The sequence below is a fragment of the Ranitomeya variabilis genome, chromosome 3, assembly GCF_051348905.1.
Source record: "Ranitomeya variabilis isolate aRanVar5 chromosome 3, aRanVar5.hap1, whole genome shotgun sequence".
Lineage (NCBI taxonomy): Eukaryota > Metazoa > Chordata > Amphibia > Anura > Dendrobatidae > Ranitomeya > Ranitomeya variabilis.
This window is the reverse complement of record NC_135234.1, coordinates 668,805,161-668,825,956: the sequence shown is the minus strand read 5'-3', so window position 1 is coordinate 668,825,956 and position 20,796 is coordinate 668,805,161. Positions and strand designations below refer to the sequence as shown.

The 20,796-nt window shown below is 42.3% G+C and overlaps 1 protein-coding gene across 1 annotated transcript in view; it reads left to right on the top strand.

Annotated features, from left to right (window-relative positions):
* NCKAP1L (NCK associated protein 1 like) overlaps positions 1-20,329 on the top strand; it is a 325,756-nt gene extending 305,427 nt beyond the window's left edge. Inside the window, exon 31 of the mRNA XM_077297911.1 lies at positions 19,289-20,329. Within this exon, the coding sequence (XP_077154026.1) occupies positions 19,289-19,405 (117 nt within the window). The 3' untranslated portion in view covers positions 19,406-20,329. The remainder of the gene's footprint in view (positions 1-19,288) is intronic.
* Positions 20,330-20,796: the final 467 nt, after the last annotated feature.

Sequence of the window (20,796 nt, the reverse complement as noted above, 5' to 3'; positions counted from 1 at the left end):
TCCATGCAAAATTCCTTTTTCCTGTATCATTTTTTGCTTTCTAGATTTATATTCAGAAAGTGCATAGAGATTTAGAGGCAAAAAGCAATTTAAATGCAAATGTCTGCAGATGGCCGCTGCCATTAATGAGAGTGGACAGTGCTGATAGTGTAGGAGGTGGCACAAGTTAAGAGCTAATATGCTAGCCCCTACAACCATGCTTAGGAAAGTGGTAAGAAGCAAAAGGTCGCTAATCTTTCCTGCCAGAGGTCTTAAAACCTAGTGTGGTGGTGGTGGAATGGGCCACCAGTAAGTACATTGTGTTGTTAAAGGCAGGGATTAACAGAAAATGCCAAACATGAATGCAAGATGGATTAACAGTAATACTCCACAGATAAGATGTGAGTGAGCACAGAAACAATATTATAGCCGGTGGCTGTGGGAATTGCTGCATCTTGTATATACATGAGCAGCCATACCATTACTGACAGGTAGAGTTAATATAATTTTTATTACAATGGTACCTGGCAAGGTGTTGCATATATCAGGCAGCTAGAGAATAGTCAGTTCTTGACATCGGTTTGGTGAAAGCAGAAAAAAAACAAGTACGCCTCTTTGTGGCAATGTTAGTCTTTAAAGCTCGTGGGCTATAGTGGGAGAAAGGAATCCAAGGAGACTACAAAATAAAACACCGGAATCACAAACCACACACATAAGAACACATGAGCAAACCGAGAAAGGGAGACGTTTGTATAAAATAGTAAAAATCACCAAAAAATACAAGAACAAGATACACAGCTACAATTAAAAAAACGTTAAAAAGCCAAGAGGCTAAAGTGCAACATCTGGAAGTCCGTATAAGGACTAACCATCCTCCTCCACTCTGTTTTACATGCATGGTAAACAGCCTGCACTGTGATAGCTGATTTTATAAGAAATAGTATGTATAGATAACAGCAGAAAACAGCAATATGTCTAAGTATATATAAGCAGAAAACTTTATAAAAAGAAAACTTGTAAAGAGACCCAAAGAATAAATGCCTTGGATAAAGAGTGAAAAAATAGCTAATATGAAGCAATGAAAGCCAAAAAGAGCAAGGCTGTATAAAACCTGTTGGTAGACATATTAGTGCCACCCAGTCACAGCATGGTGCACGGAGGAAAAGACCCCACGTATATCGCTACAAAGCGTGGCTTCCTCAGAGGAAAATTCTAAATGGTGACATTGAAGGAGACTTGTACATGACTCAACCAGAGGGTAATATCAAAGCAGGTGAAGAGAATCTTATTTGCAAACTACAAAAATCTCTCTATGGGTTTAAGCTATTGGCAAGAACAAAATGAACAAAGTCTTATTGGAAGGAGGAATTAAAAGAGGTCAAGCAGTTCCATGTTTATACACAAAATGCACAGATGGAGAGTGTATGTATATTCTCTTAGATGTGGATAATGTGACTATGGTTCATCAAAAGGGAACAGAAATTGCAAAGATGATTAAAATTCTGAATCACAATTTTGAAATGAAAGAACTTGGAAAGGTGACATATTATCTAGGAATCCAGGTCCAAAGAGAAAAAAGATGGAATCTTTCTCCTAAACCGAAGAACAAAAATGATGTCAATTCTGAAACAATTTGGAATGTCAAAAGCCAAAGGTATATTAACCGCAACTGGAACCATCCTACTTAAAGTTGGAAAGAGAAGATGATCTGTTACCTAACAATGAAAAATACAGTCAGTGGGGGCACTGCTATATATAGCAACTATGACTTGACTGTGAGTCGCCCACCAGGGCCATGGGGTACTTGGTACCAGGTCCGGAACTTAAAGGGGATGTCATGGTGGCTGCAACCCGGTCCGTGGTCCTGGGAGCCCAATTAAAAGGGGAAAGTCTTTAAAGGATGTAATAAGGTCTATTCGTGATGCCACCTTTGGTATTCGGTCAGTAGGGACCGATGCTGCTTAAAGGGGTCCTCTGGGGTGATGTTATGGCAGCTAGATGGTATAACTTCCCACAGGTGAAGTAGGTCCCCAGGGCTCCCGGTGTATAGGTGAAGATGGTGAGAAGTGCAGTGAAGAACGAGGACACAGGTTTGCACTCTCTTTACCTGGTTTACAGTAGCTTCAGGCAACCGCAGCCCAGGGCACCAGACAACAGGTATAGGCAGGGTCCGGCCAGCTTGGAAGCGAATCCAGAGTCCTCTGACCAGGTGGAGGTAAAAGCCCTTCCCAAAGTGTGGTGGTGTTGTAGTCCCTTACTGCCTATGGCTTCTGATAAGGTCCTCACAGTTTCTCTCTGTCCTCCATACAGGTTAGGTCACTACCCGTATGACAAGTGAAGCAGGCCTTTTTACAGGGTCTCTATCACAACCCTATATTAATCACTGTGTCTCCTGGGTATAAAGGTGGACAGGTGATTTGCAATCCAGCTGTCCTGCTGGTTTCAGCTATGCCACATTAGAGTTCAACACGGCCTTGGTCTTCCGGCTACCGGAATCTGTGCTAGCCAGGGAGGTAGCCAAATCACTGCTCTGCTCCACTGGTATTATTCTCCTGTGCTTTCTCTCTCCTGCTCTCTTTCTACAAACTGTTTGTTCCTTCTGTTGTCTTCCTCCAGGAGCTGTAGTACCTCGGACTACACGGCCCCTTCAGACCTTCCGACACTCTGTCTGTCTGCTCTCTTCTCTGTCCTCTGACAGAATGCTCTCTAACTTCCTCTCCAGCCAGAATATATAAGGGAAGTTCCCCTTAATCCGGGTTCAGAGCTCCCCCTTCTGGCCTGGAGTATGAACGTGTTGTATGTAAGTGATTACCTGGTGAAAGGTATCCTTAATTGCTTCCAAGAGTGACATCACTCTCCCCAAGGGGAAAGCAATGCCACTGTGACAACCAGGACCCTGGGGCGTCACAACCGGATACTGCAGCAACAATTGGAATTCTCTGCAGATATGTGGAAAAACCACGCCAAAAGGACTGGAATGCTGTTAAGAGAGTTCTTCGATTTTTGAAGGAGACTCAAGACATTGGGCCGATGATTTAAGTGATGATAAATCAACAAGTAACTATTTGTTTAAGCTGAGAGAAAGTTCATTTTCTTGGCCTAGCAGAAAACTGATGTCTGTAGCCTTGTCATCTACAGAAGCAGAGTATGTGTCTGCAGCCCATGCAGGTCAAGAGGTCATTTGGTTAAACCAATTATTAGACAATTTTGGTAAGCCAACAACTCAACCAATGATGATTTACAAAGACAACCAAGGATGCATTAAACTTGCATGCAGTGAGAAGATCAATGTGAAACCAAACACATTGATTTTAAACTTGATCTGCTGCATGATTTGATAGAACGTGACATAAATGAATTTGTTTATTGTGAGATTAAAATAACAGGCACAATAATATAAGCCAGTAATGAGAAATCAGTAATGGGATTCCCCAATAAATAAGGAAGAACAGCTAAATCCTCCTCTGAGTTTTCAGAAAAAAATCTATTTAAATTGTTAAGAATTAATAGCATTGACCAAAGAATAATACATGCCTCTGGTCTTTACTGTAAGTGAATATTAGGAGAGTAGATTAAAGTAGATGCAGTTAGAGGTTCAGAGCGGCTCATGTAGAAATATGCCAAGGATGTTTCCTGGACAAGACAGTGTTGCAGAAACTGGAAGAAAGAGACAAAGAAGGAAGGAAAAGACCGGGTTTCTCAATGTATCCGCGCTGACCACACACGATGGAAATGTTCTCGAAAGCTTTATTGTGCCGACGTGTTTCGTGGCAATCTGCCACTTCCTCGGGGCCAAAGATTTTACAGTGTCTGTTTACAGCAGGGGTTTTATACAGAATCTTCATGGCATCACAATTACAAACAAACCGACCTCACTTCATGTGGGGATGCCCCCTCCAGTGTCAGAATGTCATACACCAGTTACAATGACTTTATTTCAAAATCTAAACTCTGATGAAACACACTATCCACCTAAAACTTCAGTCTTTAATTAAAAAAATATATATAAAAAAGCAATGATTGCTGCATTTTTTAACCCCTTCATGACCTTGGGATTTTTTGTTTTTCCGTGTTCGTTTTTCACTCCCCTCCTCCCAGAACCATAACTTTTTTATTTTTCTGTCAATATGGCCATGTGAGGGACGAGTTGTACTTTTGAACGACATCATTGGTTTTACCATGACGTGTATTAGAAAATGGGAAAAAAATTCCAAGTGCAGTGAAATTGCAAAAAACGTGCAATCCCATGCGTGTTTTTTGTTTGGCTTTTTTGCTATGTTCCATAAATGCTAAAACTGACCACCCATCATGATTCTCCAGGTCAGTACGAGTTCATAGACACTAAACATGTCTAGGTTATTTTTTATCTAAGTGGTGAAAAAAAATTCCAAACTTTGCTAGAAAAAAAAAAATTGCGACATTTTCCGATACCCATAGCGTCTCCATTTTCGTGATCTGGGGTTAGGTGAGGGCTTATTTTTTGCGTGCCAAGCTGACGTTTTTTAGTGATACCATTTTGGTGCACATACGTTCTTTTGATCGCCCGTTATTGCATTTTAATGCAATGTTGCAGCAACCGAAAAAACGTAATTTTGGCATTTCAAATTTTTTTCTCGCTATGCCATTTAGCGATCAGGTTAATACTTTTTTTTTATTGATAGATCGGGCGATTCTGAACTCAGCGATACCTAATATGTGTATATTTTATTTTATTTTTATTGTTTTATTTTGAATGGGGCAAAAGGGGAGTGATTTAAACTTTTATATTTTTATTTATTTCATATTTTTTTAAACTTTTTTTTTACTTTTGCCATGCTTCAATAGCCTCCATGGGAGGCTAGAAGCTGGCACAACTGGATCGGCTCTGCTACATAGGAGCGATCATCAGATCGCTCCTATGCAGCTGAATTACAGGCTTGCTTTGAGCGCCGACCACAGGGTAGCGCTCACAGCAAGCTGGCATCAGTAACCATAGAGGTCTCAAGGACCTCTATGTTTACTATCCTGACACATTGCTGACCCCCGATCATGTGACGGGGGTTGGCGATGAGCGCATTTCTCGCCGTGAGGCCGGAAGCGGTAGTTAAATGCCACTGTCAGCGTTTGACAGTGGCATTTAACTAGTTAATAGCGGCGGGTGGATCGCGATTCCACTCGCCGCTATTGGGCGCACATGTCAGCTGTTCAAAACAGCTGACATGTCGTGGCTTTGATGTGGACTCACCACCGGAGCCCGCATCAAAGCGGGGGTTCTGACCTCGGACGTACTATCCCGTCCGAGGTCATAAAGGGGTTAAAAAAGGAGTTGGCTGGAATCAAACTCACAAGTTTTGGGCAAGCCAGAACACTTAGGGTTCCCCATTACCATCATACTATCTCTACACTTGTTGGGAATGGTTGAGGCTTTAGACAAAACCTTCATGACGTCCCAAACAAACAAACATCACTTCCTGAGAAAATGCCCCTCCAATATCATGATGTCACACGACAGTCACAATATCTTTATATCAATATATAACCTCTGATAAAACACATTAAACCTTTGGACAGTCAATTTTTGATTTAAAACCATATATAAAACCTATAATCAAAAATGTGTTAAGATTTTGTAAAAATGGCTAGACTTGAACCCATAGGTTTTGGGCAAGGCTGAACACCAAATACTTCCCATTGTCATTATACTAAATCTCCATTTCTGGGGAATGGATATGTGATTAGGAGATCCGTCGGGCCACTAGGGACAAGAAACCATAAAGGATGGCTTATCAAAAAAGATCTACCAGCTCATTAAGACCTTTTGGATGAATAGTATGTAATTTGTATATCCAATACACTTCTCTCTTATTTATTTATTTATTTAATTTCAGAAACTGGAAGAAGTCTGATTTGGTCTGTTTTGCATTTTGGAAAATAGCTCAAGATAAAATTGGTCTCTCTATTTCCTTCCTTATGTGGCAACCCTGTAAAGACATCTACAGAAGGTGTTGGGAATACTGCTTCTTTATTCTGAAGGAGAAAATCTTTGCATACGTCTCCTCAAAGCAATGCCTTAAAGGGACTCTGTAAACCCAAAATGACTCTTCAAACAAGTCCAAACACTCAGCATACCCTTGGTGTGGCCAGACAAGTGCTCTTTCTGATTTATTTTTTTCCCTCTATCTCCATCCCTTTCCTCTTCTTTGATTGACAACTCTGCTGACTTTATAAAGCCAGAGAAATTCAGACCTCGATGGAAAACAGGAAAACAAGTAGTTTTGTAAGGTGCACATAAATGTTTGATCACGCCACCGAGCACCTGTACTTGCTTTGAACTGTCATTCTGTGCTGACAGCTTCCCTTTAACCCCTTCACCCCCGGAGCTTTTTCCGTTTTTCCGTTTTCGTTTTTCGCTCCCCTCCTTCCCAGAGCCATAACTTTTTTATTTTTCCGTCAATTTGGCCATGTGAGGGCTTATTTTTTGCGGGACGAGTTGTACTTTTGAACGACATCATTGGTTTTAGCATGTCGTGTACTAGAAAACGGGGAAAAAATTCCAAGTGCAGTGAAATTGCAAAAAAAGTGCAATCCCACACTTGTTTTTTGCTTGCCTATTTTGCTAGGTTCACTAAATGCTAAAACTGACCTGCCATTATGATTCTCCAGGTCACTACGAGTTCATAGACACCTCACATGACTAGGTTATTTTTCACCTAAGTGGTGAAAAAAAATTCCAAACTTTGCAAAAAACAAAACAAAATTGCGCCATTTTCCGATACTCGTAGCGTCTCCATTTTTCGTGATCTGGGGTCAGGTGAGGGCTTATTTTTTGCGTGCCGAGCTGGCGTTTTTAATGATAGCATTTTGGTGTAGATACGTTCTTTTGATCGCCCGTTATTGCATTTTAATGCAATGTCGTGGCGACCAAAAAAACCTAAATCTGGCGTTTCGAATTTTTTTCTCATTACGCCATTTAGCGATCAGGTTAATGCTTTTTTTTATTGATAGATCGGGCGATTCTGAACGCGGCGATACCAAATATGTGTAGGTTGGGTTTTTTTTTTATTGATTTATTTTGATTGGGGCGAAAGGGGGGTGATTTAAACTTTTATATTTTTTTTATTTTCTTCACATTTTTAAAAACTTTTTTTTTTTACTTTTGCCATGCTTCTATAGCCTCCATGGGAGGCTAGAAGCAGGCACATCCCGATCGGCTCTGCTACATAACAGCGATCATCAGATCGCTGTTATGTAGCTAAAATGCAGGTGTGCTGTGAGCGCCGACCACAGGGGGGCGCTCACAGCCACCGGCAATCAGTAACCATAGAGGTCTCAAGGACCTCTATGGTTACAATGGAGGAGCATCGCCGACCCCCGATCATGTGACGGGGGTCGGCGATGCGCTCATATCCGGCCGCACGGCCGGATGCGGTAGTTAAATGCCGCTGTCTGCGTTTGACAGCGGCATTTAACTAGTTAATAGCGGCGGGTGATCGCGATTTCACCCGCCGCTATTGCGCGCACATGTCAGCTGTAAAAAACAGCTGACATGTCGCGACTTTGATGTGCGCTCACCGCCGGAGCGCACATCAAAGCGGGGGTCCCGACATGTGACGTACTATTCCGTCACATGTCGGGAAGGGGTTTAAAGACCCCGACTAGCTGGATCTTCATAAATAGAATTATGCTCTGTTTTATCTTATCTTGTCAGGCCATTTTCAAACTAAAGTCTTACGGATGCATTTGTGATCCCGTAGAACAGATGTAAGTTCCATCTCAACCGTGGATCTAAGGGCCCGTAATGACCATTTCATTGATTCCAATGAAGTGGTCAGTTTGGGTCATCTCCTCATTTTTGAATGTCAAACCTCTCGTCTCGTGGTAGATCATACTAGAAAATGTCTTAATTGTAATTAGAATATGCCCTGTTTGTGATTTTAGTGACAAAAAGTTTTCTATTTGGATAAATATTACAGCATAGCAGAAACATTTTGCACAATGTCTGCATTGTTTTGGTAATTTTTCAAAATGTTCCTGCTGTTCACAGATTTATGTCTGTCAACCTTTAAATGGGATAAATAACTATTAATGCCCCAGCCCTGCAGATGTCCTGTCCTTCTGCCATAGTTTGGAAATGTAATCAGACAAGAGAAGGTTAAAATCTTCATGGCATTGAACGTGAATCAGATATATGAAAATACATTGACATTTCTTCCTGAATATCCAGGATGCTGCTAGGAGACAGAAGGAAAATGTGCTGCGCTGAAGAAAATAACACGCACATTTCATTAGGAGCAGAGTATTATATACTATAATTAGGAACATTGAACGCTTGCATTGCATAAGAACCTGTGGAGACACTGCAAAGACAGAATTGTCAGAGCACACACAGACCTATGTACATCCTTCTTCTGAGCTATAGGTAACACTACAATGACATTAATTTACCTGTGTATATCTATGGCTTTTATGTAACATTAAAGGAATGTCTCATCTCAGCAATCCCTTTCTGAATGCCGGATTATTGGTTACACTAGAACTAGCTTCTATTCATCGGTAAGAAGTGCTTCAGATATTGTTATGTCCAGTACCTGCAGTACACAAGCGGTCTATGTAATGTCCCCTCACTTTCTGTAGGTTCCCCCACATCTCCTGGCCTACAAGCAATTCAGTTTATGCTGTCACACATCGCCATCACACATTCCCTTTGCTCGGTGGCTCTTACTCCTTATGACCAGTCAGTCATCAAAGCCTAAGCACCTTATACTTTCAGTGTGTTCGTCCCTAGGCAGCTAGTTACAGGCTATAACAGAGTAGCTTCCACCTGTGTATCCGCCTCCTGTGCCTCACAGTGTGAAAACCTGGCTATTATGAGATCACCTGGTGAGGTGAAGTTTGACGTAGACATGCAGATACTCGAGGTCGGTTGATAAATTGAACAGAACAAGAATTAAAGTGAATAAGACCGTTGCCTGTTTTGTCACCAGAAATTGGTGTCCATCTCAACGCTTGATTTGTGGATGCTGGGTCTGAGGGATGGTATTGAACAAGCCTTGGAGTTATGGCGGGTACAGGACGTATAAGGTGTTACATGGCCAGGTCTTTCGTGTGGTGATAAGTCTGGTTTAGAGGCTAGTTAATTGGTAATGTCCTTTGTAGCATGTGGGGTTTGCCTCTAGACTAGACCTATTAGCTTTTTATAGCCATTTAGTATTTACATTGTTTATATTGTTGTGGGGTCGCCATTGTTGTAGGCGCTCTGAGTTTTGTGTGTAAATTTTTAACAAAAACCCTCTACCACAACACATCAGACTCTCGCATACCATCGAAACCTTCAAAAAGAGCCTGAAGACCCACCTCTTCCGACAAGCCTACAACCTGCAGTAACCATCGATCGACTAAACCGCTGCATGACCAGCTCTACCCTCACCTACTGTATTCTCACCCATCCCTTGTAGATTGTGAGCCTTCACGGGCAGGGTCCTCTCTCCTCCAGTTATGACTTGTATTGTTTAAGATTATTGTTTTTATTATGTATACCCCTCCTCACATGTAAAGCGCCATGGAATAAATGGAGCTATAACAATAAATAATAATAATAATAACAAAAGGCTGCTGTGGCCATTTTACCCATCACTAGCAGCAATGTCTTTATTTTACATACACCCGGTGTGCCAGGAACCATATTGGTATGAAAAGTGTGGAAACCACCTCTTGAATTGTCATGTAAAATAAGAAGTGAAGCAACCATATTTTCAAGTCGGTAAACTTGACCCTACATTTAGCCAAGAACAGGCAAGCCAGGAATAAGCAACCATCTTAGCCAAATCCATTATTACTATGACATATTCATCTGATGGAATCTACTTTATCAGATTTCAAACAATAAAACAGATAATTAATTCAAGTGAAGTTAAATAATTTAGATTTTTTTCTGTTTGCACGGCGAGATTTCCTCTGCAGAGCCAATTATGTAGCTAATTCCATGAGGGTTTTTTCCCTGCGCTGAGTGCTGATGTGCACTCGCTGTGACAGACGTAATGAAGTTTGGGCTTGTTCCTGAGCAGCTCTATATTATCACAGTGGGGATGAGAGTGACTAAAGCTGTCTAAATCAATACATGTATTTACGAAACCTTGCTTCATTTGTCTATCTATGTAGACACATGATAATTCTTATTACCCATTTACTGAAGACTATGCATGGTCTAGAGGGAAATATAGCAAGCAGCTTCTCATCAGTGCACAGCAGGGGTTATTTATTAGCCACATTCCCATCCATGTAGCAATGATCATCGTTCCATTACTCAGTATTCCCAGCACATGTCAAACTCCAGTAATGTTTTTCAATCTCTTTTTTACTTCTCTTTTTACTTTTAATACATTTTCTATTATAACCTTGTTGTATAGATCAAAGAAACCATATTATTTGCAGAATATTACACCGTCAACTTATTGGTGTGTAACTCACTAAAGTGTCAAGTGCTTTGCAATGACAAGAATGATTTTAATCAATAGTAAAAAAAAAGATTGCCTGCAGCACTCATCCTGGATAAGTAGGAGGAATCCAAGTACTTTTAGCCATAAAATCCCAAGGAGCTCACTTGGAAAAATATACAATTAGATAAAGACCTGTATTAGCTTGAAACGTTGCATCCTGTCTGGCAGAAAAAAAGAAGTTATTTTTTATACCACTCAAGCCTGGAGGCTGCCTACTATTTTCTAACCATGGTTTTAATGGCTGAGTACATCTATAAACTAAATTTTTTACAGATGTGGAAGTGTTTAAAGGGTTGTCCAGGACTTTAATATTGATGGCCTATCCTTAGTATAGAAATTCTAGAAAATTAAGAGACTTTTCATTCAATACCTGAATTTCATCAGTCATCTGGATAGAGTAGATCTGTGTGAAGGTGTGCTGTGTGAGAGTCTGCAGTGTCCACTGCTAAGACAGGAAGCGCTGACCCTCACACAGCGCATCTTCACACAGATCTCCTCTATCCAGATGACTGATGAAGGTCAGGTTTTGACCGAAGAGTCTCTTAATTTTCTGGAATTTCTTCACTCAATAAATAAGTTCTTGAATACACCTATATGAGTGGCAAGTATTTCTGTTGTGAATTCTGTTGTGGGTTCTGCTCTTGGGCTCCCTCCGGTGGTTATAAGTGGTAGTGCTGCTGTTTGTCCTTCACAGCAGTCATCAGGTGCTTCCACTTTGGACGGGGCTATTTAGTCTGGCTTCACCCTTTAGTGAGTGCCAGTTGTCCATTGTTTTTCTGGAGGATTCACATCTCTGCTTGGTTTCTCCTGCTGGATTGTCCAAATCATCAAAGATAAGTCCTGGCTTGGTTTTTGCAGTCCACATGCGGTGGACTTTATAGTTCAGTGAATTGCTATGTTTTTTCTTGTCCAGCTTTGTCTGTGTAAGGATTTATTACCCTCCATGCCTTTAGTTAGGTGTGGAGATTTTTGTATTCTCTGTGGTGGATTTTTGTAGTATTTAAATACTGACCGCACAGTACTCTGTCCTGTCTTTTCTTTCTAGGTAGCGTGGCCTCCTTTGCTAAATTCTGTTTTCAGTCTGCGTTTGTAATTTCCCTCTCCTCTCACAGTCAATATTTGTGGGGGGCTGTCTTTCCTTTGGGGATTTTCTCTGAGGCAAGATAGTTTTCCTGTTTCTTTCTTTAGGGGTAATTAGTCCTCCGGCTGTGACGAGGTGTCGAGGGAGTGACAGGAACATCCCACGGCTACTTATAGTTGCGTGTCATGATTCCCAATGGCAGGGAAACATCAAAACACAAAGATAACGGATGAGCTCTGGGTGATGGAATCTCGAGCTGACCGTGAGCTAAATCTACCACACAACTAATAGTAGCCAGGGAGCATACCTGATTAACCCTAGATGCCACGCGCCAGCCGGAGGACTAACTACCCCGGGTAGAGGAAGGAACAGACCTGGCTTACCTCTAGGGAAATACCCCAAAAGATGATAGCAGCCCCCCACATGTAATGACGGTGAGTTTAGAGGAAAAGACATACACAGTATGAAGGTAGATTTAGCAAAGAGAGGTCCACTTACTAGATAGAAGAAGGATACAAAAGAGGACGTCACGGTCAACTGAAAACCCTATCAAAAAACCATCCTGAAATTACTTTAAGACTCCTGTGTCAACTCATGACACAGGAGTGGCAATTTCAGCCCACAAGAGCTTCCAGCTACAGAGAATAACAAAACTGCAAACTGGACAAAAGATACAAAACAAAAGGACAAAGACCACTTAGCTGATCAGCAGACTAGTAGCAGGAACATGCAACCGAAGGCTCTGGTTACAATGATGACCGGCAAGGAAATGACTGGAGAGCAAGGCTAAATAGGAAACTCCCAAACACTGATGGGAGCAGGTGAACTGAGACAGCAAAGACACACAAGTCACCAGTACCACCAGCAACCACCAGGGGAGCCCAAAAGCGGATTCACAACAGTACCCCCCCTTAAGGAGGGGGCACCGAACCCTCACGAGAACCACCAGGACGATCTGGATGAGCCCTATGAAAGGCACGAACCAAATCCGAGGCATGAACATCAGAGGCAGTTACCCAAGAATTATCTTCTTGACCATAGCCCTTCCATTTAACCAGATACTGAAGTCTCCGTCTGGAAATACGGGAGTCCAGGATCTTCTCCACAACGTACTCCAATTCACCCCCTACCAGCACAGGAGCAGGAGGTTCAGTAGAAGGAACCACCGGTACCTCATACCTCCGCAACAACGACCGATGGAATACATTATGGATAGCGAAAGATGCCGGGAGGTCCAAACGAAAGGACACAGGGTTAAGAATCTCCAAAATCCTATAAGGACCGATGAACCGGGGCTTAAACTTAGGAGAAGAAACCCTCATAGGGACAAAACGGGAAGACAACCACACCAAGTCCCCATCAACTCCCGGACAATCCGAAGATTCCACCTGACCAGATGAAAAACGAGGGTGAAACCCTGAATTGCAAAAGAAAGGGGAAACCAAAGTGGCAGAACTAGCCCGATTATTAAGAGCAAACTCTGCCAACGGCAAAAAGGCAACCCAGTCATCCTGATCCGCAGACACAAAACACCTCAAATAAGTCTCCAAAGTTTGATTAGCTCGCTCCGTCTGGCCATTAGTCTGAGGATGGAATGCAGACGAAAAAGACAAATCAATTCCCAACCTGGAACAGAATGTCCGCCAAAATCTAGACACGAACTGGGTTCCCCTGTCAGAAACGATGTTTTCCGGAATCCCATGCAGGCGAACCACATTTTGAAAAAACAGAGGGACCAATTCAGATGAGGAAGGCAACTTAGGCAATGGCACCAAATGGACCATTTTAGAAAAACGGTCACACACCACCCAGATGACAGACATCTTCTGAGAAACAGGGAGATCAGAAATAAAGTCCATAGAGATGTGCGTCCAAGGCCTCTTCGGAATAGGCAAGGGCAACAATAACCCACTAGCCCTAGAACAACAAGGCTTGGCCCGAGCACAAACATCACAAGACTGCACAAAAACACGCACATCTCGAGACAGGGAAGGCCACCAGAAGGACCTAGCCACCAAATCTCTAGTACCAAAAATTCCAGGATGACCTGCCAGAGTAGAAGAATGAACTTCCGAGATGACTCTACTGGTCCAATCATCAGGAACAAACAGTCTACCAGGTGGACAATGATCAGGTCTATCTGCCTGAAATTCTTGCAAAGCACGTCGCAAGTCTGGGGAGACAGCAGACAAAACCACCCCATCCTTAAGGATACCAGCAGGTTCAGAATCCCCAGGAGAGTCAGGCTCAAAACTCCTAGAAAGAGCATCTGCCTTCACATTTCCAGAACCCGGTAAGTATGAGACCACAAAATTAAACCGAGAAAAAAACAACGACCAGCGTGCCTGTCTAGGATTCAGGCGCCTGGCAGACTCCAGATAAATCAGATTCTTGTGATCAGTCAAAACCACCACCTGATGTCTGGCACCCTCAAGCCAATGACGCCACTCCTCAAACGCCCACTTCATGGCCAAAAGCTCCCGATTACCAACATCATAGTTTCGCTCGGCGGCCGAAAATTTACGAGAAAAGAACGCACAAGGTCTCATCACTGAGCAATCGGAACTTTTCTGCGACAAAACCGCCCCTGCTCCGATCTCGGAAGCATCGACCTCAACCTGAAAGGGAAGAGAAACATCAGGCTGGCGCAACACAGGAGCAGACGAAAAGCGGTGCTTAAGCTCCCGAAAGGCCTCCACAGCAGCAGGGGACTAATCGGCAACATCAGCACCCTTTCTAGTCAAATCAGTCAAAGGTTTAGCAACGCCAGAAAACCCAGTTATAAATCGACGATAGAAATTAGCAAAGCCCAAGAATTTCTGAAGACTCTTAAGAGAAGTAGGCTGCGTCCAGTCACAAATAGCCCGAACCTTAACAGGGTCCATCTCAACAGAAGAAGGGGAAAAAATGTACCCCAAAAAAGAAATCTTTTGAACCCCAAAAACACACTTTGAACCCTTTACACACAAAGAACTAGTCCGCAAAACCTGAAAAACCCTCCTGACCTGTTGAACATGAGACTCCCAGTCATCAGAAAAAATCAAAATATCGTCCAAATACACAATCATAAATTTATCCAAATATTCACGGAAAATATCATGCATAAAGGACTGAAAGACCGAAGGTGCATTTGAAAGGCCGAAAGGCATTACTAAATACTCAAAATGGCCCTCAGGCGTATTAAATGCGGTTTTCCACTCATCCCCCTGCTTAATTCACACCAAATTATACTCCCCACGAAGATCAATCTTAGAGAACCACTTAGCCCCTCTTATGCGAGCAAACAAATCAGTCAACAAAGGCAACGGATACTGATATTTGACTGTAATTTTATTCAGGAGTCGATAATCAATACAAGGCCTCAGAGAGCCATCCTTCTTAGACACAAAGAAAAAACCAGCTCCTAAAGGAGATGAAGAAGGACGAATATGTCCCTTTTCCAGGGACTCCTTAATATACTCTCGCATAGCAGCATGTTCAGGCACAGATAAATTAAACAAACGACCCTTTGGAAATTTACTGCCAGGAATCAGATCTATGGCGCAATCACAATCTCTGTGGGGAGGGAGAGAACCAATCTTAGGCTCTTCAAAAACATCACGATAATCAGACAAAAATGCTGGAATCTCAGAGGGAGTAGATGACAAAATGGAAACCAAAGGTACATCCCCATGAGCCCCCAGACATCCCCAGCTTATCACAGACATTGTTTTCCAGTCAAGGACTGGGTTATGAGATTGTAACCATGGTAATCCAAGCACTAAAACATCATGTAAATTGTACAACACAAGGAAGCGAATCACCTCCTGATGGTCTGGAGTCATACGCATAGTCACTTGCGTCCAGAATTGTGGTTTATTACTAGCCAAAGGGGTAGAATCAATACCCTTCAGAGGTATAGGGACTTCCAGTGGCTCTAAATCAAACCCACAGCGCCTGGCAAAGGACCAATCCATAAGACTCAGGGCGGCGCCAGAGTCCACATAGGCATCCACAGTAATAACTGATAATGAACAAATCAAGGTTACAGACAGAATAAATTTAGACTGTAAAGTGCAAATAGACTTGTCAGCCTTCTTTGTGCGTTTAGAGCATGCTGATATAACATGAGCAGAATCACCACAATAGAAACATAACCCATTTTTACGCCTGTAATTCTGCCGCTCGCTTCTGGACAGAGTTCTGTCACATTGCATATTCTCTGGCGACTTTTCAGAAGATACCGCCAAATGGTGCACAGGCTTGCGCTCCCGCAAACGCCGATCAATCTGAATAGCCATTGTCATGGACTCATTCAGACCTGTAGGCGCAGGGAACCCGACCATAACATCCTTAACGGCATCAGAGAGGCCCTCTCTGAAATTTGCCGCTAGGGCGCACTCATTCCACTGAGTAAGCACAGACCATTTACGAAATTTTTGGCAGTATATCTTAGCTTCATCTTGCCCTTGAGATAGGGCTATCAAAGCTTTTTCAGCTTGAATCTCCAAATTAGGTTCCTCATAAAGCAAGTCTAAAGCCAGAAAAAAGGCATCCACATTGAGCAACGCAGGATCCCCTGGTGTCAATGAAAATGCCCAGTTTTGAGGGTCACCTCGCAGAAAAGAAATCACAATCTTAACCTGCTGGACAGGATCTCCAGAGGAGTGAGGTCTGAGAGAAAGGAATAATTTACAATTATATTTGAAATTCAGAAACCGAGATCTATCTCCGGAAAACACCTCTGGTGTAGGAATCTTAGGTTCAGACATCGGAGTATGTATAACAAATTCTTGTAAATTTTGAACCTTAGTAGCAAGATTATTTAAACCTGCAGCCAAGCTCTGAGGATCCATCTTTAAACAGGTGAGATCAGAGCCATTCAAGGATTAGAAGGAGAGAAAGGCAAAGGCTGTAATTAGAGCTGAAATACAACTGATCCAACTATGGAGCAAACATAGGAAAAAAAAAAAAAAAACTCTACAGACTTCTTTTTCTCTCCTTTCTTCTGCCAGTAACTTTAACACGGGCCGGTCATACTGTCATGATTCCCAATGGCAGGGAAACATCAAAACACAAAGATAACGGACGAGCTCTGGGTGATGGAATCTCGAGCTGACCGTGAGCTAAATCTACCACACAACTAATAGTAGCCAGGGAGCATACCTGATTAACCCTAGATGCCACGCGCCAGCCGGAGGACTAACTACCCCTGGTAGAGGAAGGAACAGACCTGGCTTACCTCTAGGGAAATACCCCAAAAGATGATAGCAGCCCCCCACCTGTAATGACGGTGAGTTTAGAGGAAAAGACATACACAGTATGAAGGTAGATTTAGCAAAGAGAGGTCCACTTACTAGACAGCAGAAGGATACAAAAGAGGACTTCACGGTCAACTGAAAACCCTATCAAAAAACCATCCTGAAATTACTTTAAGACTCCTGTGTCAACTCATGACACAGGAGTGGCAATTTCAGCCCACAAGAGCTTCCAGCTACAGAGAATAATAAAACTGCAAACTGGACAAAAGATACAAAACAAAAGGACAAAGTCCACTTAGCTGATCAGCAGACTAGTAGCAGGAACATGCAACCGAAGGCTCTGGTTACAATGATGACCGGCAAGGAAATGACTGGAGAGCAAGGCTAAATAGGAAACTCCCAAACACTGATGGGAGCAGGTGAACTGAGACAGCAAAGACACACAAGTCACCAGTACCACCAGCAACCACCAGGGGAGCCCAAAAGCGGATTCACAACAGTTGCGGTGTTAAGTTCAGGGTCTGCGGTCAGTATAGAGGCCACCTACTCCAGAGCTCGTCCATGCTGCTCCTAGGCCACCAGATCATAACATATTTCTACATCGCAGCTGACGGATTTGGTTATCCTACTTGTACACCACCAGAATTTCAGAAGTGCCATGTTTTCCTATTTACTTCCTTATTCTTAGTATAGATCATTCCTATGTAATCGGTGGGGGTGCAACACCCAGCACTTCCACCAGATAGCTGTCCCCAGTGCCAGTGGTGACCAGATGTGCTCAGTTACAGAGCCCCACAGCTCAGTCCACTGTATAGTGGCTGCAGCCGGTACTGCACATCTGCTCCCCTTTTAGTCAAATAGGAGGCGAATGTACAGTATCTGGTCACGGCCACTTTACAATTGACAGAGCTGTCCTGTGAGCTGAGCAGACCCGGACACCTCTGGCACTGGGAATAGCTGATCAGTGGGGGGTGCTTAGTGTTGCACTCACACTGAATAGATATTGATGACCTATCCTGAGGATTGGTCATCAATATAGAAGTGCCGTAAAACCCCTTAAGTGCTGAGTTTGTCAGGACTCGAGAGTATAGATGTGTTATTGGTAGCTCTAATGATTGTAGTTTGGACCACAAGTCTCCATTACAAGTAATGCAGGAATGCTATTGGGTGCGGGTTCTAGGCTGAGGCTTAGGCCATGGTGATCACCACACAGCGTTGCACCGGAGAAAGTGTAACAGTGGATTTAATACATTTGTTCAAAATATTGCCAACGTCATGTTCATATTTGTAAATTTTACTTAGCCATCAATCAACAAGATGCGAATCTTGAGCACTCCAGGTCTGGATTTTCTTGTTTATTGCTGTCCTTCTAAAAAAAGTTTCCAAGTCCTCAGGTCAAGGCTGGTTCATAGTTAGGTATTTGGAGATGGTGCAGTAAAATCCATTGAAATCAAATCTATAAGCAATGTACTTCTAACCATTAACAGCTGATGCTGATACATACTGCCTCAGGTATTTTGAGTAATAGTTGATGTGTGTGATTTTTCCTGTACATATAAACAAGAACCTTTGTTCATCGATGTTTTTGGATCTGATCTTCGTCAGTGTTTGGTCAGTGTCCGCTTTTAATATTAGTGTTATTAGTGTCTCACCAATGATTTTTCTCTGATGAAAAAATAAAACTTCAAAGTTTCTCCTATTTATTGCAATGTTAATGCCAATCAACACACAGATTGCACACTGATGCCATCTTTGTTCTGTCTGTGATTTTTACTGACCTGTAGACAAATGGACATGTGTCCGTGATAATTTACAAACCACTTGGTTCTCAAAAAAAACTCCGAACACATTAAAAGCCAATTAAAATATAATGGGTATGCGCTCTATCCGTGAAAAACATGGACAGAACAAGTAAGTGACTTACAGACGTCTGAAAGAGGCCTAACACTGGGTGATTACAAACATACAGGCAAGTCGCCACCCGTATATATATTAAAATATTAAATCTTTATCAGTAAGTTATTAAAAATAGTCCACTGTAAACATAAAAAAATTTGTATGAGAAAATTAATAATCCAAATAGGGAAGATATATGGTCAAAGGAGGCGTGTAATATATCCGTATCATGATATGAAAGAGTTAATTAAAATGAACAAGTGCATAAAGGCTTTTCACCCATATCAGTCATCAGGAGACAATTGACCATAGTGGGTGAGATGGCCCATATCACAAAAGTGAGGCGCAACCGTATCCAGACTAAGCAGCCCAGTAAAGGCCGCATCACTGGAATCAAGGTCTCTTCTACACAATGCTGCTTTCAGATGAGGTAGCAAAAGCTAGGTGACAAATGTAATACTAATTGGATTTTGTACAAAAATTTGTTGGCAGCTAAGGTTGGATAGATCAGTCCAGTAGCTAAAACTAATACAATTGCTGCCTTTACAATTTTTTAACTCAAGGATATGATGCCTATTTTATTGTTATATCTAACTGTGTGTTTTCTTGTATTTCAGATTGTGGAGGAGTCTTCATTCCTCACAGTCGACATGCTGGAATCCTGTTTTCCTTATGTGCTCCTCCGGAATGCCTACCATGAAGTCCACCGAACCTTTCCCGCTATGTCTTCCTGATTGACTTCCATGTGTGCATATTATTTTACTCACATATCTTCATGAAGTGACCACCACACAGGGTCCTACTGCTTGCACAACCTTCTGTCTTCGTCAATGATCAATAAGGCTTCAAGCTCACATTTTTTCCCAGTACAATATTCAGAATAATGTTATCATTTCCAAATAACTCCCGTGGTGAGATCCTTTCTATATCACTTTTAATAACAAAGTAACCAAACCAGCGTTTTCTGGGAGAGCAAAGGCAATATAATAACAACAGAACAAACACAAAGGATTTTGCTGCCAATTATAGTTGCCTGCAGCCAGAGGAAATCACACGCTGCATTGCTTTTAAAATGCTAAAGTTGTCATTGTTTTTCTCTCTTCTCATTTGTTTTTCTGGACACGTCACCGAAATCTAATAGACAGGGTTACATGTACTAAATGATATATATTGCAGTAGCTGAGAAACTACTACTGAGATCAATGAATTGATGAGCTGTAAAGAGTCAGGTTTATTTGTTTTTGATGGCGTGAAATCTGCTTGTATATAGCGGCTTGGTAGATAAGCTTGAAGAGGTGGTCCACTACAATGTATATTGTGCACATCGATTTAAACCTTTCACATAAGTCTTTTTCCAAATACCTTATGTTGAAATATTTGTCTGTGAGCGACGCTATCGCTTCTCGCTCGATCCCTGGCTGCAGCAGCTGCTAACATCTGGGGATGTCACGTCAACTTCCAGACTCAGGAAGTTGACCTTGCATCACCACGGTGCGACCCAGGATCATGCACTCTCACTGATTGACTGGGCTATGGGCTGTATTTCCCTGTACGTCACAGCGCAGTATCCAGCGCGTTGAAGCTTTCCCTCTCTTCTCTGCTTTTAGTGTTAGAGCCCCACAAGCGCTCTGGATACTGGGCTGTGACGTGCAGTGAAACACCACACATAGCCCAGTCAATCAGGAGGAGTGCATGACACTGGGTCACATCTCGGTGATGCAAGGTCAACTGACAGAGTCTAGAAGTTGTCGTGACATCATCAGATGTCACCAGTAGCTGTAGCCGGGAATCACATGATCGATACCGCCACTCAGAGGGAAATATGTCAATATAAGGTATTTGGAAAAAGACTTACGGTATGTGAAATACAACATACATTGTAGTAGACCACCTCTTTAAGTGAACTGCACCATGAACATGCAGCACAGTATATGCTCTATGTGCAGCGCTCAGCAGGAGATGCTGAGATGATAGATAAATAGGTTTGTGGGAATCAGTTTAGGATAACTTGCATTTTATTGATTTATATCCTTTTTTATTCTTGGATAAATGTTACAATGGGTGGTCCTACTGAGTGATTCCCAGCTCATGTCTGTATGCACAAGTCATATTGTGAAGGTTGTGA